This window comes from Macrotis lagotis, chromosome 1 (genome assembly GCF_037893015.1).
Source record: "Macrotis lagotis isolate mMagLag1 chromosome 1, bilby.v1.9.chrom.fasta, whole genome shotgun sequence".
NCBI classification, from domain to species: Eukaryota; Metazoa; Chordata; class Mammalia; order Peramelemorphia; family Peramelidae; genus Macrotis; species Macrotis lagotis.
This window is the reverse complement of record NC_133658.1, coordinates 664,349,199-664,375,307: the sequence shown is the minus strand read 5'-3', so window position 1 is coordinate 664,375,307 and position 26,109 is coordinate 664,349,199. Positions and strand designations below refer to the sequence as shown.

The following is a 26,109-nucleotide window of genomic DNA, read 5'->3' as shown; positions in this document are numbered from 1 at the left end:
GGTCATAAATTCTTCCTTTATTCCTGGATCTGACAGGTAAAGCATGCTTCCCAATTTGCTTATAATAATATCTTTTATGTCTAAATCATGTACCAGTTTCAACCATATTGATATACAATGTGAGATGTCTATCTATACCTATTTTCTTTCAAACTGCTTTCCAGTTTTCCCAGCAGTTTTTGTCAGATAGTAAATTCTTTTCCTAAAAGCTTGGATCTTTGGGTTTGTCAACAACTAGATTTTTATGGTCATTCACTTTAGTCTTTTGTGTAGCTAAATTTTTCCACTCTTATTTCTTAGCTAATGTAGATTGTTTTGATCATTATCAGTTTGTAATACAGTTTGAAATCTGGTACTATTAAGCCTCTTCCTTCACTTTTTTGCTTCTTTTGTATCTTTCCTCTTTCCCCCCCTCCCCAGCACTTAATAAATATTTATTGATTGGAAACTGGAGAATGTAATTGCAAGTGAGATTTAAATCAAGAATGATTAGGGCCCTCACCTGGAGACTAAGAAAAAAGCTGAGATAAAATCCAGCCTCAGGCACTTAGAATTTGGTGACGCTGGCAAGTCATAAAACCTCTCCTCAAATTCCTTATCTGTTAAATCGGAATAATTATAGATCCTGTCTCTCAGATTGTGAGTTTAGAATTAGTTATGATATGTATAATGCTTTGCATATTTGAAAGCCGTGTTAGGTGTTCACAAAAGTCTGTATAATTTTAAATTACCAAAGCTTTTTAAACTGCTAAAACTCTTAAGACATTTGGGGCACCCAAAGAACAATTTTAGCTTTAGTCAATTATTTTATTAGTCAGTAAACATCTATTAAACATCAAGGCTCTAGGCTCTGTATTAAATACTGGGGCTATATTATTTTATTGTTTTTATCGCTTATCATCATCATCATCATCATCATCATCAGACACTACTAGGGCAGCTAGTGAGTCAGGAAGACTCTTTCATGAGTTCAAATCCGGTCTCAGACACTTATTTGTGAATTTTAATCCTGTTTACCTCTGTTTCTTCATTTCTAAAATGAGCCTGAGAAGTAAATGGCAAACCACTTAAGTGTTCTGTTCAGGAAAATTCCAAATGGGGTCAGGAAGAGTCAAGACAGAACTGAACACCAACAGATATATTATTATGCTATTAAAGTTAACAAACTTATAAATACTTGCCTGATAGTGTACCAGGAACTAGATCAATTAGCAGGTCTGCCCCTAAGGATATTTTTTTTAGGTTTTTTTTTTTTGCAAGGGCAAATGGGGTTAAGTGGCCTGCCCAAGGCCCACACAGCTAGGCAATTATTAAGTGTCTGAGACTGGATTTGAACCCAGGTACTCCTGACTCCAAGGCCGGTGCTTTATCCACTATGCCACCTAGCTGCCCCATAAGGATCTTTACAAGATTTGGGTGATGGTGGGAGACTGCAGGCACACAGAGGGGCTAGTAGAAAGTACAGAGCAACTTGGCTGGGTTGGGAGGAATATGGAAATGCATTTTGTAGAAAATGGTGTCTGAGCTGAATAAGACAAGAACATCCTGATTAGTAAAAAATGAGAGAAACAGCTAGGTTTTAGCCTGAGCAGGAGCATGCAGGGGGAGACTGAATGTGAACAGGGATCTGTAGCAATTAAGAAGTAAGAAGACCTTCTCCCCCGACTTCACTGAATCAACTATTAGCCCTTGAGTAGATGACTCCACACACTCACTCTTAGACTTGCTTTATCAATTCAACCAGAACCATGTTGGTGGAAGGGAGTCTCTTTGGGGTCATTTCTTTGGAGGGATTGTTTACTCATTCAGGGGTGACAGGGTCAACCGGCAGCAAGTCACATAAAGTCACTTTCTTGGAACTTTTTAATTTGGTAGGTAAAGACTGGCCCACCTATGTGTGTTGGAATTCCCATGACCTTTGTATAACTGAGTCTGGGTCTTAGAGATAAGAAGTGTTCTTCTAGCATCAGTCTACCTTGTCTTGCAGGAGCTCTGCCTTTCTCAGATATTATCTCATTAGGTCTTGTAATGTTCAGTGAATTAAAAAGAAATGAAAGGCTCTCATAATCCTGTCTATGAAAATGAACTTGGAATTGGAGTTGGCTCAATGGGTTGATTGCCTGGACCTCCACTGGGGCAAACTCAGAACTGCAAAAGGGTCTCACCCAGCTTCACCCCTTCTGGCTCACAGCTCTGTTGTCTTCAAGGTGGCTGAAGCCACTTAGGACATTCTAGGCCTGGTCTGTTGACTGGGACCAGGATTGCTGGGGATTTCAGGGGCTCTGATGGGGCCTCCTTAGGAACAACTTATTCATCACCTTTGTGCAACCCATGAGGCATTACCAAAGAACTATCCCTGGGATGTCAGTAGAAGGCTATGTTATTCCTGCTTAGGAAGGTTAAGCAACTTAAGCCAAGGTCACATAATCAGTAAGTTGTGGAATTTAGGGAGTCCCAGGAGGGACCTGGGAAGTCATCTAGCCCAGTCTTCCCATTTAACAGAGCAGAAAACGGAGCCCCAGAAATTGTGCAGCTTGTTTATGATTGTGAAGATGGCAAGGGACTGAGTCATAGGATGATCTCAGGCCCCCTTGGAAAGGACGGCTGGGGGTACAATAGAGAGTGTTGGACCTGGAGTCAGGAAGGCTCCAGTTCAGATGGGCCTGATGCACTAACTAGTGTGACCCTGATCAAGTCACTTAATCCTCTTTGCCTCAGTTTACTCCTCTGTAAATGAACTGGAAAAGAAAACAGCACACCCACTTCACTGTCTTTTGTTAAGAAAACTTCAAAATTTGGGTCTTCAAGACTGGGGCACAATCGAAATAACTGGTGATTAGAGCTGCTTTTTAAGTCTGTTTCTAGTGTAGAACTTATATAAGGTACATTTCCTTAAGTTAAGCAATTATTATCTTTGTAGTCCTAGACATATTAGTGCTAGTATTCTTCATTTATGTGTATCTATGAGTGAAAATATTTTGGTGAGTAATCTGTATTGGGGTATCACAAGGCTATTACTCTAGCAAACAGATTTTGTTCATAGTGTGGGTTTAGTAAAAAAAACTTAGGTCAAGCATGAATTTCCTTCTTGAATTTCACACACATGCATATTATGCTTTTAGGAATAAAAGTGTGTCAGTCGTGTGCGTATATCTTATAATAGTTAACATTTATATAGTGTAAAAGTTCTCAGACTCAAGGGTCTGAGAAATCAAAATTATTTTCAAAATAATACTAAAATATCCTAATACCTATTTTCTCTCTCTCTCTCTCTCTCTCTCTCTCTCTCTCTCTCTCTCCCTCTCTCTCTCCATATATATATATATATATATATATATATATATATATATATATATAAACAAAAAAGCTTTTTTCGGGTTCTCAGTATTTTTTTAAGAGTATGAAGGGGATTCTGGGACCAAAAAGTTTGAGAACCACTTCTTGGTTTGTAAAGCATTTTATATTATGTCATTTAATCCTCAAAAATCCTCCCTACTTTGGAGGTAGGTTCTGTTATCCCATTTTTGCTGTTGTTGTTGTTGTTGTTGTTGTTGTTGTTGTCTGGTTGATTGGTTGTATCTAACTCTTTGTAAACCCCCCCCCCCTTTGGGGTTTTCTTGGCAAAAACATTAGAGTGGTTTTCCATTTCCTTCTTTAGGTAAGGAAACAGGCAAACAAGGTTAACTGACTTGCCCAGGGTCCCCCATGTAATGTGTCTGAGATGTGTATTCCCTACTACATTATAAACTTCATGAGGAAAGGAAATGTTGTCTTCTTCATTTTGTTATCTCCTCCAGTACCTCATGTCCTACACTGCTCTCAATCAGTAGTTACATACTGTTGAACTGAAATGAGTTACCCATTGAGAGAAAATAGGAAGAGTTGAAAAAGGTTCTGAAAAGAAGCTAACATTTCTAGTAACACTTACTGAGATTTCTTTGAAATCAAACACTGCTGGGACACTAATACCTTGTTGGTGGAACCATGAACTCATCCAGCTTTTCTGGAGAACAATTTGGAATTAGGCTCAAAGGGCAACAAAAATGTGCATACCCTTTGATCCAGCAATACCACTACTGGGTCTGTACCCTGAAGAGATTATGAAAAAGAGTAAAAACATCACCTGTACAAAACTATTCAGAGCAGCCCTGTTTGTGGTGGCAAAAAAATCGGAAATTAAGTAAATGTCCTTCAATTGGGGAATGTCTTAACAAACTGTGGTGTGTGTGTGTGTGTGTGTGTGTGTGTTTGAGTGTGTGTGTGTTTGAGTGTGTGTTGTGGAACACTATTGTTCTATTAGGAACCAGGAGGGATGGGGATTCAGGGAAGCCTGGAAGGATTTGCATGAACTGATGCTGAGTGAAATTAGTAGAACCAGAAAAACATTGCACCCCCTAACAGCAACATGGGGCTTATGATCAACCTTGATGGACTTGCTCATTCCATCAGTGCAGCAATCGGACAATTTTTGGGCATCTGCAATGGAGAATACCATTTGTATCCAGAGAAAGAATCGTAGAGTTTGAACAAAAACCAAAGACTATTACCCTTTAATTTAGAAAAAAAATGTTATCTTATTATGTATATTATATTGCTATTTCTCATACTTTATTTTTCTTAAGAATACAATTTCTCTTTCATCACATTCATTGAAATGAATACTGTGGAAACAATGTAAAGACTGACTTCTGTGGGGGTTGGGAGGAGGGAAGCAAGATTGGGGAAAAATTGTTAAACTTGAAATTAATAAAATCTTTCTAAAACAAACAAAAAAAAGAAAGCAAACACTGAATAGAGAGGGTGGGAAATCTGAGTGCAAATTCTGTTCCTGCTATTTGCAGGTGTCTTAGTGCAAAGAAAGATTTTTTAAGCCTCAGACTTTTTCATCAGTAAAGCAAAGGTATTGAACTGGTTATTCATTTGGTCTAGACTCATGAGTTCATCTGGGTGGGAAACTTTTGGAGTAGAAATTTCCTCCATGGTTCCAGATCGCTGACAGTTGAAAGTTGGTGATAAGTGATAGGCTCAAACTTAAACCCTGATCCTTTCATTCCAAGTCCTCTGACCTGAAGTGTTCCAAGAGTTGTCTCAGGCGGTGAATTGTGACTAATCTATAATACTCACAGCCAGCATATCTTAGCTCTTGAACCCAGGTTGTCCTGGATGTCCTGCTTCCAAGATTGATTCTTTATTCATTATTACCATTCTGCCTACCTTCTAGATCATGATACTTTGGATGGCACTTGATGCTCCATAAAACATATTTACAGTCATTTTATTTTGAGTATCATATTCCTGTAAGATATCTATTATTATCTACATTTGACAAATAAGGAAACTGAGGCTTCAGAAACAAGTGGCTTCCTCAGAGTCACACAGGAGGGGAAAAAAAGTGGTAGCCCTGGGATTGATTCCAAATGTGTTGTTCTTTCCACCATGCCATGCTCTGATTCTTTAAAGATGGAGCCCAAGGGATCTGAAAAGGCATTAATATTTCCAAATGGTTACCTCCTTCTGTTACACAACCCAGAATCCTGCTGGTTATTATAAAAATAGCCATGGTAGCCAACTCCTACAGTGATCTTGTTTTAACATCAGAAATTCTCAAATTAGCTTATTTCTAATACATTCACCATGTGAGCTTTTTATTTATTTAGAGAAATCTATGTTATCTGGCCTATTGCCAAGCAGAAAGTTTGTAGAAGCAGACATCAAAATCTTTTGTAATTGCTTGGAGTGGAGGGCATCCTAGCACTTCCCAGGCAGAGTTTGTCAAGGTTGAGATCAACTTCTTTCTCTACTTCACTCATTTCCCTCTTGACCTCCCTTCCTTTTTGATAGTACTTATTCCTCCCTTTTCCGGTTTTCCTTTATTGCTGTCTTTCTCCACAGAAATAGGTTCTTTGAAGGAGGGTACTATTTTATTTACTTTTATTTGTAGAACCAATACTTAGCCTGGCATATAAGAAATCTGTAATAAGTGCTGGCAAAGCCCAGCAAAGCATGTCCAATTAAAGAAAGTGCTGTACTCTATGAGCAAAAGAAATGTGAGATGCACAAATATAGACATCTCTACTTCAAATGTTCAAATGAACTATTTGTGCCTGATCTGTAGTTGAGTGATTGATCTGATCAGCCACAGTTGGACACACTGTACCCTGACCCCAGTAGTGATGTCATTTTGGTACTCTTTGAGAATGAAGGGCAATAAAGCAAGCAACCAATCAATCTGTTAAATTGTGCTTCTGGAGAACACTTTTGAGAGTTCCTTTGGACAGCAATGAGGTTAAGTCTTTCAGTATTTAAATTAATTCAGATTACTTATTGGAAGGACAAATACTGCTGAATCTTGTATACTTAGGACATAATGAGAAGATATTGGAAAAGACCCTGATATTGGGAAAGATTGAAGATAAGAGGATGGCAAGGGATGAGATGGATTGATAGTGATGTGGAAGCAACAGATCTCAACTTTTGGTAGATAATGGAGAACAGAAAGACCAGGAATGCCATAGCACTTGATGGTGACAAGCAGAGTCAGATATGACTGAATAACTGACAACAATAATAGTTGGTTAGAGCAGAAATCATTTTTTATGTATATATTCATTACTGTTCCTTCAGATAATCTTCCTTTCATCCCACAGTGAACCCCAAGCTTTATATTGAAGAAGATCCGGGGAGAACAGATGTCACTAGGAGCAGCATGAATGGGCTCTTGGTTAAAGGGAATTTTGATGAACAGGTCCTCCTATTCCCTAGTGTGCCAAATAAAACTTCTGTTATCTATTTATCTTGCCTTAGTGTTGAACATAATTCTTCTCCCTATTTGTTTGTATTCTCTCTTCAAAAATATTATGCTTTCCTCATTGCCAACTTTCTTTGTATTTATGTGTATTCTTTGAAGCTTACTATAACTACATTAGTGATCATAACCTTGCATCAAGGCTCTCATTGACATTGTTGCCCCACAGAGCATTCACTGTAGAATGCTTTAGAAGAAAAAGACCCTAACATTTTGGGACTTTTAATGTTTTTCTACTCTAATAGATTCATATTCTTATCAACATTGTTATTCTCTTCAATCATGCCGATCTCAACCGAACCGTGTTTGCCTATTCTGTTGAACTGTGGTCTGTATTCTCCCATAAACTTATCACAGTCTTATTTTTTCCTTGACTTGGGGAATATATCATTGGAACAAATGGGCCATTCACTGATAATCATATATTTGTCATGTGATCATTCCATCATTTTTTTCCATGCATGAATTTCCTTTAATGATATTGTTTTCCTAAATAATTCCTTGTTTGTAGGATGTTGCAGTCTAATAGTCATCAATTCATCTCTCTCTTGCTTTTTCTGTGAAATTTCTTTTCTTCCCCGTCACCATACCACTATGACTTTGAAAATGCCATAGAAAATACCACTCTACTGTTAATGGACCTGTGAGCTCATTGGTGGGGAAATTCTATCTAAAGGAATAGACTTTAACCCATCTATGTCTATTTATCCTGTGCAGTTCTTGTCCAAATTCCCATATAACTTTGCCATGATGTTCATCTAGTGGTTTTAGGCTATCTTTTGTTTATTCTTGATATTATGAGGATAATGGAAGAATGAGAGAGCTGTCTGCTAGTTATACCTTGCTCTTTTCATGATCTTTTGTGTAGCAATCCATATATTGTATTTAAACTAATTCACTATATTTTGTGAACATGAATAATTGATACTAGTGGTGTCAAACTCAAATAGATTATCTCTGCTCATACATATTGACTTAGAAAACCATTAACATTATTTATATTGTATGATATTTTTACCTAGTCAAACATGCCAAATGCATTTTAATTTTCTCATATACTGGAGAGTTTTGAGGAGTTTGACATCTGAATTCAGTTGTCAAAATTGAATAGATTTCTAAGTAATTGACTTTCCAATATTGATAATATTAAATAGTCATCATTAGGTGAATATAATTTGAAAAGATCTTTGTTTGAAGTTACTAAACTAGACTCATGTGGACTTAAAGAAGTCATCTTTTTGGTTCTCCCAAGTAGTCTGTTAATACATTTCAGTTTGTAATATAGACTCCTTTGTACATTCTTTTGCTTTCTTCTCTGTGAGTTTTTGAACAGTTATAGAAATGATGATAACCATAGATGTAGGGAGGTGGGGAATGACTTTTCAGAGTGAATTTTTAATGTATGCCCCAAAACTACAAGACATACTATTTCATAGGATATTTGATCATTACATATTGCAGTAGTTATAGTAAGTATATGCAAGAAGACCACATGAAAATAATTGCAGCTCATGCACCAACATCTGTTGTGGAGGAAAGATTTAATCCTGACTTATGTAAATAAGCTATTGAAAATAAAATGGATAATAGACAATTGGAGCAACAGTAACAACAACTATAATAATTTTACCTAGAAATTAAATCAATATAATTGCTCCAAAGACATGACTAAAAGATCCTGGAAAGCTGCTTAGCATATGTTTAACTTACTTGTCAACCTGAGAGACATGTATTTCATAGGGAATACTGAGTTAGAAAAATATTGTGAAGAATGACAAATGATCCTAGCAGTATTGTCTCATAATGCAGAGAAAAATAGTGAAGGATAAAACCAGTGTAAACGAAGGTTGGCAGGACGGTCAACTGATCAAAGCTATCCCAAGAGCAGTAAAGGATGAAAATAGAAAGAGGACTCCAGAAAGAAGAAAAAATGGGAAATATTTGAAAAAACTATAACTTTTTTTTTCTCCATCAAGAATAGTGGAACTAGAACAGAAATATATTTCATTCAATGGGGAAATAGGATGGCAATCAGAGGGATGGTAGATTACAGGTGGGATTAATCCTAAGAAAAACAAATTCTAAGGGCATACTGTACAAAAATATACCTATTTTTAAGGTGACATATAATTAGAAACTGAGGGGGTTCCCATCAAATGAGGAATGCTAAACAATTTATAGTATATGAACATGCTGAATACTATTGTGCTGTAAGATAGAATTCAGTAGAATTAAATGTAAACTCTTGCACCTACTTTTTTCCTTTATTAAAGATTTTATTTATTTTTGAGTTTTACAATTTTCTGCCTAATCTTACTCCCCCCCCCCGCGCTCACAGAAGGCAATTTGCCAATCTTTACATTGTTTCCATGGTATACATTGATTAAATTTGAATATGTTGAGAGAGAAATCATATCTTTAAGGAAGAAACATAAAGTAAAGCAAGATCAGACAATACAATATCAGGTTTGGTTTTTTTGTTCACACTCCACAGTTCTTTCTCTGGATACAGATGGTATTCTCTATTGCAGACAGTGCCAAATTGTCCCTGATTGTTCCACTGATGGAATGAGCAAGTCTATCAAGGTTGATCATTGCCCCCATGTTGCTGTTAGGGTGTACAGTGTTTTTCTGGTTCTGCTCATCTAGCTTAGTAACTGTTCATGCACATCCCTCCAGGCTTCCCTGAATTCCCATCCCTCCTGGTTTCTAATAGAACAATAGTGTTCCATGACATACATATACCACAGTTTGCTAAGCCATTCCCCAATTGAAGGACATTTACTTGATTTCCAATTCTTTGCCACCACAAACAGAGCTGCTATGAATATTTTTGTACAAGTGATGTTTTTACCCTTTTTCATCATCTCCTCAGGGTATACACCCAGTAGTGGTATTGCTTGATCAAAGGGTATGCACATTTTTGTTGCCCTTTGGGCACAGTTCCAGACTGTTCTCCAGAAAGGCTGGATGAGTTCACAGCTCCAACAGCAATATGTTAGTATCCCATATTTCTTATGCTTCCAACAGTGATCATTGTCCTTTCTGGTAGTATTGGCCAGTCTGAGAGGTTTAAAGTGGTACCTCAGATGCTTCAATTTGCATTTCTCTAATAAGTAATGATTTAGAGCAATTTTTCTTATGACATGGGATTGCTTTGATCACCTTATCTGTACATTACCTTTGCATATCCTTTGACCATTTGTTAATTGGGGAATGGCTCTTTGTGTGTGTGTGTGTGTGTGTGTGTGTGTGGTTTAGGTTTTTTGCAAGGCAAATGGGGTTAAGTGGCTTTCCCAAGGCCACACAGCTAGGTGATTATTAAGTGTCTGAGGCCGGATTTGAACTCAGATACTCCTGACTCCAGGGCTGGTGCTCTATCCACTGCGCCACCTAGCTGCCCCGAATAGCTCTTTTTTAAAAAAAAAAATTGACTCCGTTCTCTGCATATTTTAGAAATGAGTCCTTTGTCAGAAATACTAGTTGTAAAGATTGTTTCCCAGTTTACTACATTTCTTTTGATCTTGGTTACAGTGATTTTTGTTTGTGCAAAAGCTTTTTATTTTAATGTAATCAAAATCATCTAGTTTGTTTTTAGTGATATTCTCCATCTCTTCCTTAGTCATAAACTGCTTCCATTTCCATCTGACAGGTAAACTACTCCTTGATCTTCTAGGTTGCTTATAATATTGTTTTTTGTGTCTAAATCCTGTATCCATTTTGCTCTTATCTTGGTATAGAATGTGAATTGTACCTACTTTAAAAAAATCAGTTCTACAAATATCAAGTGGGGAGACATGAATAGATAGTTATTCTAGAAAAGCTCTGAACCTTTTAGTGGGATTCAAGCTAAATAGGAGTTGGTAGTGTAACGTGGCAGCCAAAAATCTAACATTTTGGGTTGTATTAAGGAGGGAAATGTTGTTTTGTTTTTTTCAGTCATTTTTTGTGACTCCATTTGGTGTTTTTTGGCAAAGATAGTGGAGTGATTTGCCATTTTATTCTCTAGCTCATTTTATGGATGAGGAGAGTAAGGAAACCAAGTTAAGTGATTTGCCCAGGTCACTAGCAAGTATCTAAGACAGGATAAGATGGGTCTCCCTGACTCCAGAACCAAGTGCTCTGTCTAGCAGCCCAAGAAATAATAGCTTTCAGGAATAAGGAGGTGATAGTCCTTCTGTTCTCTACCCTTGTAAGACTTCCTCTAGAATACTGAGCTCAATTCTAGGAGCCAAGATTGCTTATTGATAAGTTTCTTGAGTTTTCAGTGGAGGGCAAATGGAGTAGTTGAAGGGTCTTGAGTGCATGACATGTGGGTATCAGTTGAAAAAAATTGGGCATGTTTATCCTGAAGAAGAGAACATTGATTTGTCTTCAAGCATTTGAAGGGCTGTCTTGTGGAGGGGGGGCTAGGCTTAGCCTAAGAGTCTGAACCAGTAATAGTAATAGACTGAAGTTGCAAAGAGGCAAATGTTGATGTCAGGGAAAACTTACCATAACTCTTCAAAAGTTGAAGAGGTTTTCTTGACAGTCCCTGGACCACTACTTACTGGGTTTGTTATAGTGAGTATATCTTCCATACATGAATTAGATAGCTCCTCAGTTACCTGAAAATTTTACTATTTTTCTATCCTCTAAGGTTGAGAGGTAAAGAGAAAGGTGCAGAGAAACTAGTGATGATCCCTGAGCAAGAACCAGTGTATGTGTGTGTGTGTGTGTGGGGGGGCAGAGCCAAGATGGTGGTGTGAAGATGGGAATGCCTGGAAACTCAGTCCTCAAAAAATTCTAAAAGCCATCAAATTATGACTAGCCAAATTCTAGAGGGGTAGAACCCACAGAAAAACTGAGTAATATAATTTCCCAGTCCAAGACAACTTAGAAGATCTCCAGGGCAGGTCTGTTCCACCAGGACCATGGGTTGCAAAAAGCCACAGCACAGTCCTAGCTACAGCGCAGCACAACTGGGCTGGGCATCTAGGTTCATGGTATAGGGGTGGTTTAATCATCAGGAACAGCTGGAAGGGGTGGTGAGAGAACTCTACTGCACCAGAGTGAGTGTGGAGTAGAACACCGGCCTCAGAGCAGCTGTGTGGTGAGAACTTGCTGCGGGAGTTGGCAGAGCTACCCAGCACAGCCCGTAGATGGTAAGAGGGTCAGGGCAGACTGCAGAGATCTCTCTGCTCTCTCTCTGGGGCAGGACTCAGCTGTTTGCCCACCCTTAGGTCCAGGTTGCTGTTTGGGCTTCTATACTACCATAGCTGAGCAGCGACCCTCCCCACAGCTCCAGGGCAGAGGTGATGACCTGAAGCCTCTCACTTTAGAGGAATTAGATCCTTGTGGATCCACCCCCCCCACCACCACCAAAGCCTTGAAAGTGCAGTAAATCAGTCATAGGCTGAAGAAATAATAAGCAAAGCAGAAAAAGAAGAATCAGACCATAGAAAATTACTTTGGTACTATGGAGAACCAAAATACATACTCAGGTGATGACAAAATCGAAGCTTCTATATCCAAAACTGCCAGGAGAAATAGAAAATGGGTTCAAACTATGGATGAGCTCAAAAAGTACTTTAAAAAGCAATTAAGGGAGGTAGAAGAAAAATTGGGAGGAGAAATGAGAGCAATGCAGATAAATCATGAAAAACCACGTAAGCAGCTTGGTGAAATACAAAAAAATATTGAAGAAAATAATATATAAAAACCAGCTTAGGCCAAATGGAAAAAACAACACAAAAGGCAAATGAGGAGAAGAATGCCTTAAAAAGCAGAATTGGCCAGCTGGAAAAGGAGATAAAAAAGTTCTCTGAAGAAAATAACTCCTTCAAATGCAGAATGGAACTAAAGGAAATGGGTGACTTTGTGAGAAGAAACAAAGCTTACCAAACCACAACCCCCCACACACACAAAAATTAGAAGAAAATGTGAAATATCTCATTGGAAAAACAACTGACCTTGTAAATAGATCCAGAAGAGATAATTTAAAAATTATTGGGCTACCTGAAAATCATGATCAGGAAAAGAGCCTAGACTTAATTTTTCAAGAAATAATACATCAAAATTTCCCTGAGATCCTAGAAGCAGAGGGTAAAAAAATTTGAGGGAATTCACCAGTCACCTCCTGAAAGAAATCCCCAAAGAAAAACTTTCAGGAATATAGCCAAATTCCAGAACTCCCAAAGTCAAAGACAAAATACTAAAAGCTGTCAGAAACAAACAATTCATCTACCTAGGCTCTATAGTCAGGATTATACAGGCTCTGGCAGCATCTGCATTGCAGCATCTACATTGAGGGCTCGTAGGGCTTAGAATATGATATTCCGGAAGGCAAGATCTTGGTTTACAACCAAGCATCAACTATCTAGCAAAACTGAACATCCTCTTGAACCGACTAGAGCTGAACAGAAGGTTTGATCTCCAAGTATAGGACTCAGGTGAATCATAGAGAGGGCGAATGAGAAGGACTAATTATGAGGAACTTAATGATATTGATATTGTACTTCTGTGATATTGATATTTGCATTCCTGCATGGGAAGAAGATATTGATAACTTTGTCATTTATAAGAGCAGTTAGAAGGAGCAAATATAGACAAGGCATAGGAAGGGGCTGAATATGATGGTATAGTAAACAGATGGAGTCAATCAACAATAAAGGGAAATACTGAGAGGAAGAAAAAGGAGAAGAATGGGCTAAGATATTTCACATAGGAGTTAAGAGGACGCTTTTACAATGGAGTGGAATGGGGTAGTCAAGGGGGAATGAGTGAGCCTTCATTCTCATCAGAAATGGCTCAGAGAGGAAATAACATACACACTTAATAGGGTGAGGAACTCTATCTTAACCCTAGAGAAAATTGAGATGAAAGGGATGGGATAAGGGGGAATGGGGGGAGGGAAGGGTAGACTAGGTGATAGGAGAGGGAAGATCATGGGAGAGAGTACTCAGATACAACACACTTGAGCAGGGACAGGGTGAAAGGAGAGAGAGAATAGATTTAATGAGAGTGGCAAGGAATAGAGTGGAGGTAAATACAGCTAGTAATAACAACTGTGGGAAAAATATTGAAGCAACTTCTTTGGTAGACTTATGATAAAGAAGGCATCTCATCCCAGAGACAGAGCATTGGAATCTGAACACAGACTGAAGTCTTGCTCACTATTTTTGACGTTTCTCATACTTTTGGGGTGGGGAGGGGGGTTATGATTACTCTCCCAACAAGATTATTATAATAAAGTTAAAAAATTAAAAGCGCAGATGTGAAGGATGTCACCTAGAATTTATATTTTTGAAAGAGGATAGGTTGGTCGTGGCAGCTCATGAAGAATTAGAATGAAGGCTAACAAGTGGGTAGGCAGAATATATACTACTGGTATCCTGATGGTACTGGGAGAAAATGAAAAAGGACATTGTGAGAACAGGCTTGCAGTGAAGTTTTGGGAAAATGTGGATGAGAGTTATACACAATTAGTAGGCATGGATGGGTGATGGGTTTTGATTTAGGTTTGATTTAGGAGAGAACTCCCAAATCAAAGAAGTCATTGATCTTTTGGATACTTAAAGTGATATGTGTCAAGGTGGAACTCAGGTTCTAGAAGAGATACAATGAAGAATAAAAAATTCCTTCTTTTAAAAAGTCTAATGGGGGAAATTGAGATGCAAGCAAAAATTATAGTTATTAAAGCAAGAGGTGCCAGAAAGGCAATATGATATAGTCAAAAGAATCTTGGCAGAATCATTCAAAATATCTGGGTTGAACTCCGAGTTTGGATATATGCAGGCTATTAGACCTTGGGCAAATCACTTAACCACTGAGATCAGTTTCTTTATCTATGAAATGGGAGTATTGGAAATATTAATTTAAATTATTATAAGAATGGCGTGAGTGCAGGTAGTGTTAGAAGATTCACCTGATGTGTATTTTTCATGTCAAAGCTGGATCTAGGTCTTTAAACCTTTGGCTATTTGAGCTTCAGTTTAATTCAACACTACTTCCCTATGTTGTGGCTGGCATCTTAATACTAGATATATTTTTTTCATGTGAGTATAACTTTTTACCCCCTTTTGGACCAATGCCTTTTTAAATTAAACAATGTTGATGACTTAATATTGGTTTCCATTGTTTATCTAACATCAGCTTTGATTGGTATGACCTTAATTCAAGTCCCAGAATAGACGATTCAAATTTAAAGTAACATTTATTTTAATCTACTCTGGAAACAGATTAAATGGGAACTATCCAGATGCATTATTCCAGTTCATGGTGCATTCTTTCTTGGTTATTATCAATTCTGAGTAGCATTGCTAGATTTTCAATGCTCTTCTGGTTTTGAATAATGGGTCGACTGTTTGTGCATTTCTCTTGGAAGTGCCATTTGGTCTACAATCTCTGAATGTGTGGGTTAATGGCTTGGCAACTGATGGTCTGGAAATTCCTGAACACTGATGACGCTAGCTTGGTAGGTGGCTTGTAATTTCAGGGTGGTAACTGAGAGATAGACAAGTTATATTTAAATGTTATAGTACAGAAGGCCATTTTAAGATGTTATATGATACTTGAACTACACTTTTGGATGTTAAGAGATTTCTGAAATGGCATTTTTCATATTTGACATGGGGTTCTCTAAAGATTGAAAAACAGATGTATTATGGTGGGATGAATATACATTTAAAGATCAGTTAAGATTAGATCAAGGAAATGACAAAAAGAACAAGTTGAAAAACTTTCACAAGTTAAAGATATAGGTATTAAAGATATTATGTATTATGAGTGAGCTTGATGCTTTAGGAAAAACTAATTATATCTAATTAGAGATTTAGGAACTTTGATTCTTGTTAATTTTTTGAAAAACTTTTTTTTTTGTTCTGGCATAAATGGATTGAAAATATGTGAAATCTTTTTATTTTTTTTTTTAGATTTTTAAGTCAATGGGGTTAAGTGGCTTGCCCAAGGCCACATGGCTAGGTAATTATTAAGTGTCTGAGGTTGGATTTGAACCCAGGTACTCCTGACTCCAAGGCTGGTGCTCTATCCACTGTGCCACCTAGCCGCCCCAAAAATATGGGAAATCTTTTCTTGCATTGTTAGCAAACAGAATTCACCAGATCATTTTGCTCACTGCTAAGAGGCAAAGTTTCTTATTTGAATATGAAATAATATGGCCCAATTTTTCTCATAGATACTTCAACACATAGGTAGGATTAAGAAATTGAATGGTGTTCAAACTTCATAAGAGAAAAATCTTATATGCAGTACAGTGACTGTAAAAACAATTTGACACAATTGGATTTGCCAAATAATAAAGCTGTAGACTTAATCTGTGGGTGTCAGGAATATTATTTAGTTCTTCAAACTTGTCATTCCTAACTTGTTATGTCAGTCCATTTTGAGACCTGTCCCATTGACTTGGGAAGCCCGAATGTCCTCTGTACCTACAGGTGGTAAAGGTAGTAAGCCTCCACCTCACTCTTCTACCCTCCCCGCCCAAGTATGTAAATTCATAGGTTTAATTCAAGTCAACTAACTTTCTAACTCATGAGTTTGAGAAAATTTCCACCTTTTTTTCCTCACTTATTTTACTAGTATACTAATACAAGGGTGGGGTTCCACAGTTATACAAAGTTATTGTTTTTAAGCAATGAACTCTGACGGAAGTATCCAAGCAAAATTTTCCCTATAATTGCTGTGGCAATTAGAAACACAGCTGCTTTGAGAGAAGATCCCCTGAACCTTGATGAAATTATCCATTTTTTAAAAATTATTCATTTTTTAACCTACAGTATTTAATTAAAAATAGTTCATATCTTTTTGCTAACCTCACCAGGTGTAGAAGCTGTTGTTATTAATGGGGGTGTGGGGGGGGGGGGGAAGAATATATATCACTTCCTCAAAATAATCCATGCAGAAGAAATCTGTATATTTTTTTGACTTTTAATAGTTTGGTTTTCACATTCTCCCACCTCTGAGAATAGAGGTTAGAGGATTTAGTACTGGAAGGGACTTGAGAAGCCAGGTAGACCAACTTCTTCCTTTTTTAGGTGATGTATTGAGGTCTAGATAAGTGAAGTGACTTGCTCAGTGTCTTGATCTCTGAAAGTTCTCAGATGAGCTGCTTCCTTTCTTCTACTTTGACTCTGATTTGTAAAGAAACTCCTCCTCAGGAATTTTCTATTTCAACTTCTTTTCCCTTGACTTCTTCCTGTTGTCGAAATCTATAAAAAGTCTCTTTTTCTGGCTTCATTTGCCTTAACTGGGATTCCATGAATAGATTTTCAGTGATTCCACAAGTTGGTTCTTCTCATCCCTTATTGCTCATCTTATACTTTTGTTTTCTTTGTTTTGAAGGCTTCTTGAAATTCTGCTCTCCTCACCCCCCCCCCCCATGTGCTAGTTGGATTTGTCTAGAACTTCAAGGAACCTACTCTTAATATGGTTACTCATTGCTGCTGAGTTTTCTTTTAATTAAACTCTTATTAATTCCTTATCAGATTCACCATGAAAATTGGTCTAAATCATCCCTACTGTCCTCCAGTTCTTAACACTATCATTTCCTTTAGTTAGATAATTTGTTTTTTTAAAAACTATTTTAAATTATATTTTAACATTATTATTTTTTTTTAAATTGAGTTTCAAACTCCTTCCCTTTAGTTCCTCTTCCAGCCATTGGAGAAGTCAAACAATATATCAATTATACATGTAAAGTTTTGTATTGCTTATTTCCCTATAGGCCATGCTGTCAAAAAAAAGGGGAAAGAAATATAAAGAAAACTAAAAAAAAAAAATGCTTCTATCAACAGTTCTTTCTTGGGAGATGATAGCATTTTTTTTAATCATAAAAGTGAATATTGTCTTGGATTTTTGTTGTTAGAGTTGTATTGATTAGAGTAACTGTCACAGTTGATCATTATTAAAATATTGCTATAACTGTTTATAATATTTTCCTGGTTATACTCACTTGTTTATGTAAGTCTTCCTAGGTTTTTGTGAGGACATTCCCCTAGTCATTTTTTAAAAATTTTATTTATTTAAGGCAATGAAGTTGTTACTTGCCCAAAGTCAAACAGCTAGGCAATCATTAAATATCTGAGGTCAAATTTGAACTCGGGTCCTCCAGACTCCAGGGCTCTAATTCACTGTGCCACCTAGCTGCCCCACCCCACCCCACCTTGTCATTTCTTTTAGCATATTAGTATTCCATCACAATCATATGCTACAATTTGTTCAGTCATCCACCATATGATGAACACCCCCTCAATTTCTAATTTTTGCCACCCCAAAAAGAGCTATATAAATATTTTTGTGGGGGGGAAGGGATGACCTGGATTTTTCACTTGGTTAAGGAAAATCAAAACCATCTTTCTTGCATTTTCTTTTTCTTTACATTAAATAAAAGCCCTTAAAAAACCCCTACCCAAACAAAATTTTAATAGTTTTCCCCACTACACAGAAACTCTTCTCCCTCATTATTTTCTTGAACTATTGTTTCTTAAATGTTAGGTTCTCCATGACTTCCCTGTTCAACTCATTCCTTATTATCTTCATGTCATCTGGCCTCTCAGTCAATTTTGACTGTATTCTGAAAATGTCACTAGTGACCTCCAAATTCAGTGACTTTCTTCTCTATTCTTAAATATTTCTTAATTTTCCTGTTGTATTTGGCACTTTTGATCACTCCTGCCTTTTTTTTGCGAATTGACCTGCAAAAGTGGCTTCCATAACATAACAGTATCTCATTTCTCTGATTATTCTTCCTCTCTTTCCTTCATTGATTCTTCCTCCTGAAGGAGCTTTCCTCCAGGGGAATCTGTTAGGATCTCCTTCCATATTAACTCCTCAGTTCTTGATATCTTCTATTCTTGCCTCTGTCCTTAACTATACACCATAGACATCTCTTGTTCAGACCTCCTTATAGTGCCAATCCTAGATCTCGTCTATCTTCTGAACATTTCTGCCTCTTCTTTTTATCCCACATAAAATAGTCAATAAGTTTCTACCATCTCTTCCTTTTTATGTGCTATCCCTCCTATTCTCACCATTCTCACTCTCTTCCTTCAGTCCTCCTTATCATAGGATAGAGCTAAAAGAGAGTTGAGTTCATTCTGTTTTACGTATTACATATTTTATATAAAAGCCATATTGTACAGATAATAATTACTATATTTCCCTTGTAGATGCACTTTAATTTTGGTGTGAAATTTGAAAAAATATATTACATAAAGTTATTGAACTCAAGTTTTATTCAGCATAAAATTCATACAACTACTCATCACTATCAAACTCCCGTCCATTAGCTCATCCTTGTCTGTGTCTGATGACTAGTCACTATCTTAGGAGAGGCTCTGACTGCTCTCCTGCCTGGGCTCTGGTCTGGGATTGATCACAAGCATTCCCTAGGCCAGTCTGGTGTGTGGACCCATGCTTTGTCCATTCTATTTTGTGAACCTGAAGCACCAGTTGTGTCCTTTGAAATCAGTCTTTTCTTTTTCATCAGCTATTCTTTTGGTCCCATGCTGAACCATCTTTGTGGACACAGGAATTCCACTGGCCCTTTGCTCTTCCATCCATCTCTTCAATCCACTCTCTAACTCAAGCCATTTGGCTGACTTGCCTCTCATGCCTTCTGCCCAGGTGTTTTCAGGAGGGTTTCTTCTTCTGGTAGCCAGTCTGGATTGTTTTCTCAGTTGGAGGAGGACCAAACTGACATTCAGCAGCATCATTTCCATTCGTTTTTGCAATAGAATCACTTTGAACTTGAATCCAACACTGGATGAAAACCTTTTCTGAGCCATTTCTGGGCAGAACATGGCAAAACATAGCCTAATAGACTGAAAGCACAAAGCCAACAGGTGTGAAAAAGTGGGAAATTCAAGTAAAAAAATCTATAGCCACTGTATAAGATGCTCCCAGTTTTTAGACCCCATATTTTTTCAGAAAAGGGTGTGTCTTCTACATGGGAAGATACGGTATTGACATGTAATATTGTGAATTTTGTAAAGTGATTTATATTCCTGATTTCTTTTCAGCCTTATAATAACCCTGCAAAGTAGGTTTAGATTTTATTAAGCCCCTAATTTCCCTAATTGGGAAAGTTCAAGTTGCTCAAATTTACATGGTAAGTGTCTATTATTATCATTTCCCTACTTTACTGGTGAGAAAACTTGTGTAAATTGCTCATGGTTCCGTGTATCAGGGTTGGGATTTGAACATTTGTCTTCACAACCCCAGGTTCAGCACTCTATACACTCCAGCATGATACAACTCAGAAAAGTTAAGTAATTTGCTCAGGGGCATACAACTAATAAGTAGTTGAGTCCAGACTAATATTCAAGACTAGATGCTGTCTAGTCTTGTTTGAATTATTGTAGTAGTCTTTGAAGTTGCTATTTTATTCCTCAAATGACATCTCCTTCTGGAAATTTTGGAAGATCTCTTGTCTTTTGAAAAAAAAAGTCTTCGTGAAAGTTTATTTCAGAAAACTTATGCACTTGTCAGGTAATATTGTATGTTCTGACTGTCAGAATTGGCATCATCTTCTACTGGACTAGAGTTGTGAATTACAGTCACATAGAATCAGAAACACTCCAGTTCAACCTATCTGCATAAAAAGAAATGCTGTCTATATTATTCCCGCTAAGGGATCATCCACTTCAGATCTCTAATGAGGGGATGCAGCCCATCTTATTTCGGGTATAGCTCTAGTTGTTAGGAACTTTTGTCCTTTGTGGAGCCCGTACCTTTAACCTCCACCTGTTTGCTTCTGGTTCTCCCCACTAGTCCAAATATATCAAGTTAAATCTCTGTTACTAGTTGTGTGATCCTTGGCCTATCACTTAATCTCTGTTTGCTTCAGGTTACTCAACTGGAAATTAAGGGTATAAACAGCACCTACTTCCCAAGGTTGTTGTGAGGATCAGAAGGAGCTAATATTTGTAAAAATTACTTAGCATAGTATCTGACATAGAATAAATGATTTTCTACATAAATATATTAATATATACATATAATTGTTTATGACATACAATTATATTATACATATATTAATAATTACCACATTTATAGTAACTATTAATATTTTTAAAAGGACTTGGGATAATAATCTGATACATAGTAAGTATAAATGCTATTATTAATATTTATAAATGCTTTTTTCTTCTCTTCCCTTCTTTTCCTTTTCCTTTTCTATGTGAACTCTTCTGACATTTGGAAAGAGCTATTGAATTCTCCCCCCAAGATTTGTCTAGGTTAAATATTTCCAGTTCCTTTAAGAAATCCTTGTATAGACTAGTCTTATGGTCCCTCATCATCCTATTTCTTGATTTGCTTTGAATCTTCTTCAGCTTATTGGCATCCTTTTAAAAAGTTGTTACCGGTGAACTCCTGAAAAAATGTTTTAAAATGCAAATAGTTAAATATAAAGGATTATAAAGGAAAGCAATTACATAGGGGGAAAAATTCCCTAAGTCCATTGATTTCAGGTTTAGAACCTCTGTTCTAGCCATAGAGGAACCATGATAAAATACAATGAAATAATTATCTCCAGTGTCCAAGACATTCTGCAGCTCTTAAAGCAGGACATAGCATAGTGCGTTGTACAGAGTATTTGCTTCATCAATTTATGTTGAATTACAATTACATGTAGACTAAGCTTATATTAACTTTTTTGGTTCACATATTACACTTTTGACTTATTGAGGTCATGGTCTGATAAACACCCAGATCTTCTATTTTTTTCTTTTAGCTTTTGAAAGGCAGTGGGGTTAAGTGGCTTACCCAGGTCCACACGGCTAGGTAATTATTAAGTGTCTGAGACCGGATTTGAACTCAGGTACTCCTGACTCCAGGGTGGTGCTTTATCCACTGTACCACCTAGCCACCCCAAGATCTTCTATTTCTGAAATTGAAATTTCCCACCTTTCTATAAAACAGTGCATTGGACTAGGTGAGCTCTTTGAGGTCCTCCTAATACCTTTGGTACCCTATTAATCAGATGCCTCTTAGTACTTTTTCAGTTTACCTTACTGTATGACTAGGCCTCAGACTTTCAGAGGACCACATTTCATTTTGAACGCAGCAGTTTTTATACTTTGAGGTTTTTCTTTTCTTTAGACTTAACACAAAATTGTGTGAAAGTAGTGTGAATAGAGGTCTTGGGAATGTAAACTTTTTTGACATTTATATGGGAAAAGATGGTGATAGGAAAGTCTTTCAGTGGGAAGACTTCATGGATTTTTTAAAGGACTCTCACATAGAAATCCACTAAGAGACCAAAAAATCAGAGTCCCATATTAATTCACTTTTCCTCATTTTAAATGTTAATGATGTATGTATTTTATTGTATATTATAGTATACATTTTAAATACTCTTCTCAACTTCACTTCTCTTCCATGTCCACCTACACATCCCACTATCCCAAAACCTATTCCCATATCCATTCCTTTTCATAACTGCTTAATTTTGAGTTTCAGAAAATTTGACTTGTGTTAATTTAGAGCACTACAAATTAGTAATTTTCCTATTTTAGTTAAGCCCTAGAACACAACAGCCAGCTTCATGTTCAAAGAAGTGCTTGGATTTTCTATAGCACCTGGGAATAACTATTCCCGCCCCCATCATCATGTGTTTAGAGATGGAGTACAGTGCACCTTTCACTTGAATAGTCTCTAGAGATCACCCTGGGCCATTATTGTTTAACTGTAGTGTCTGTAAGGACATTCCTTCATAGACTGATTGGCATGAAATCTTTAAAATGTCACCTATTTTTTTCAAAGCACCTCTATTATCTTCTTTTAAATGTTAAACATTTCCTTATTTATCTTTTTCCCTCCCTACCTGTGAGGATGAATGCTTTGGTTTAATCTTGATTTTGTTCCTTTAGTTGTTTCTATGCAGAAATCTGTGTACTATTTTTTTCTTGTAGTGACAGAAATAATATGTGTTAGCCCTAGTGATAGTTCAAGTTAATTACCAAAAGTAGCCATAATTCTTGAATTCTTTGAAGGAAGCACCAATTTAAAGCAGTTTAACTGCCTTTAAGAGACCTACACACTAAGGTGGGAAAGGCAATAGTAATCCAGAGGGTATCTTTTTATGCTAAAATGCTGTATATCTAAACTACTATTTGTAAGGTAGGATAAGTTTCAGGGAGTTATTCTTTAATGGAAAGACTCCAAAGATAGTTTGCTTTCTTGTATTATGTGCTAACAGTACAAAAGCTATTTGGCCCCACATTTTTACCAATTTAGGGAGCCTGAGGGCCCAACTTAATTTAGTTCTTGAGTCTTATAACACTTAAAAATAATTGTGTGCATATGATTAAGAGAAAATGTTTGAACTCTTGAGAGCATTCAGTTCTAAAACTCCAGAAATAATACATTTCATAATTAGCTAGCTAGCCTCTATCTGTTATATACACTGGTGTGTGTGTGTGTGTGTGTGTGTGTGTTTGTGTATACATATACATTTCTGTATACTTTTTAAGATTTTTATTTAATATATGTATATACTTTTGTACATATTGGTAATATTGGTGATGGAGAATTCTTTTTTAGTTTGCCTTTTCTACTTGATGAATTCTCTATAGCATTGAAAAGAAAACTTAGTATTTTTAGTGTGCTATTTTAGCATTGTACAAATACTAAACTTTTTAGCATAATAACATTGTGTGGTATTTTAATTTTACTAGTACCAAGAAGCACATGGTTATTTGAATAAAATTTGATACCACTGAGGTCACTCTTGGCATGTTCTACAGTCCTTGTGAATTGGGCAGCCCCCAAGTCTTGTGAATAGGTTTGGGTCCAAAAAGTTAGTTTATAAGTTAATTGTTTAGAGTTCAGAATTCATTTTTCCTAAGAAACAATGAAATAAGAAATACTGTTTACCTAGGCTAGCCCACAAAAATCTATTATATTTGTTATACATTTGAACTGTAGAACCGAACACTTTTCATTGGTGTTTTTTTGGAGGTAGTACATTGTTTTAAATTGGAATTCTAAGAACACATTTACTTGGGGGTAGAGGCTTTCTCCACAGTATTTCCCATGAAAATGGACAAAGGCTGGGATAGAAGAGGAGGGTGATGGATTTCTTCTTGTAGGAGAGAGGTGATAGGACAGAATCTCTGGTCATGACACTGGAGCAGTGACAGACCAAGGAATCAGAATAGGAGGGCTAGTTCTGGAGGGACTGGGAACTTTTCTGGGATTTGGGGGAATTGGGAGGAAAGAAGTCTAGTGGAAGTTTGCCATTTGCATCAGTTGTTCATAAGTTGAATATGTGGCAGTGTGGTTTTAGAGTCAGAGGACCTAGATTTAGATCTAGGTCCAAGTTCTTTGCTCTGTCAAATGATGGGGTTGGATTAGTAAATCTAATGTGTCTTGTGGCTTTGAATCTATGATTCTATGGGTGTTTGTAATTTGGACACTGTCATATTATGTTTCTGGGAGGCTTTTAAATAACAAATGGAAGTAATTTTGCTCAACTTAGTTGACTGTTTATTTTTTCCTTGATCTTAGTGAAAAGAAATGGCCAAGATGGAGGTGAAGACTTCCCTTCTGGACAACATGATCGGAGTGGGAGATATGGTTCTGTTAGAGCCTCTCAATGAGGAATCATTCATTGATAACCTCAAAAAGAGGTTTGACCACAATGAAATATACGTAAGTACAATCCCTCAATGTTCATTCAATGGCCTTTGTGTACAGTTTTATAGTGTGGGTGCTGAGGTCAGAGGGCCCTTACCATGAAGCTACCTATGATGGTCAAAAGAAAGATTAGTGATCAGTTAAACATCTCAGGCAACTAGCTGCCTTCCAGAAGTGCCTACTTTGGGGATGTGGGATCTAATAACTAAGCCACTAATAAAATGTTGTAAGCTTCTGACTTTTTAGTAGTATGTTGACTTAGTTGGCTCTTTTTTCAATGCTGAGAATATGAGCATATATTAAGTAGATACTTGTGTTTTGTTTCTGGAAAGTTTAGGAAATATAGTCATGCCCTATTTTAAGAAAATATGATATGATGAACAGTACAAGCACAAAAGAGCTAAAATAGATGAGCAGAGAGGGGTGATTTTTCTTTTTATATTTCAAAAAGATTCCTCATTTTGTGAAAGCATTCACCACAGCGTTAATTTAAGTATTGTTTGTACCTTTAAATAGATTTAAATCTATTGAAATTTAGAGTTACTTTCCAGGAGCACATCTAGCCTATAAGTTATGTTGTGCCCATGCAGTTCATAAGATCATAGAGAATCAGAGCACCTTAGAGATCTTCTGTTCTAGTGTCATAATTTATTTAATGAGAAAAATAAAAGACAGAAAGGTTAAAACAATACTCAAGGTCTCATAGGTAGTAAAGAGCAAAGCTGGGGTTCAAAATATGTATGTGGATTATAAATTCATCTTTGAAAATAGACATTGGAACTTGATGCCAAGTTTAAATCTTAAGGGACCAAAGAAAAGCTTACAACATTTTCTTCTTTTTTGGGGAATATTTGTGTTTAGGGGTTAAAATTGGGTGTGTTTCCTACATGTGTTTGTGGTTTTCTATATGACTACAGGGTAATCAGTAGAAGAAAATATTGAAATAAAAGGAGGTGGGGATTATATAGATCATGGACATTATTATGAATAGGTTTTGAAATCTATTTGTAAATAATCTACCTTCTTAAACCAGTACCCATGGCCTTGAAATTAATGCTTAATGTAACATTGGGATTCTATATTTTTTTTTAGGTTTTTGCAAGGCAAATGGGGTTAAGTGGCTTGCCCAAGGCCACACAGCTAGATAATTATTAAGTATCTGAAGTTGGATTTGAACTCAGGTCCTCGCTCCAGGGCCAGTGCTCTATCCACTGCACCACCTAGCCACCCCCATCTCTATATTGTTTTTAATGAAATAATAGTATAATCTAATAATTAACTATACTTTTTTTTTCTGAGTTACTGACAGTTAAGAGAATTGCTAAGGATTTTGACACCTGGTCCCAAAACAAAGCCATTTTTGTTATGCTTAAGAAATGGAATTAAATAAATGAAATAAAAGCTTTTATTTTATTGAAGGAGATAGAAAGTGCCTTTGCTGAGCAATTAGCTTCATTGTTTGGGTTGGCAGTGACATGTGGTGTCACCTTCCCTCAGAGTATAGAAGCATTTAGCCTTCCAGGTGGGAAAACCCAGCAGTTACACAGCTTTGGTTGTAATGTCTGGTTCATTGCCAAATAAAAGACCTTCAGACACAGATAGACTTTCAACACCAGTCTTTGTCACTGGAATAGCAGAAATAAATTATATCTCAACCAACTTTA

At 36.8% G+C, this 26,109-nt stretch overlaps 1 protein-coding gene across 5 annotated transcripts in view; it reads left to right on the top strand.

Annotated features, from left to right (window-relative positions):
* Nucleotides 1-26,109, top strand: part of MYO1B (myosin IB) — a 215,343-nt gene that overhangs the window by 29,079 nt on the left and 160,155 nt on the right. For all 5 annotated transcript variants that reach the window (XM_074215472.1, XM_074215473.1, XM_074215471.1 and 2 more), the window contains exon 2: nt 24,317-24,460. In XM_074215472.1, coding sequence (XP_074071573.1) covers nt 24,326-24,460 — 135 coding nt within the window. In that variant the 5' untranslated portion in view covers nt 24,317-24,325. The remainder of the gene's footprint in view (nt 1-24,316; nt 24,461-26,109) is intronic.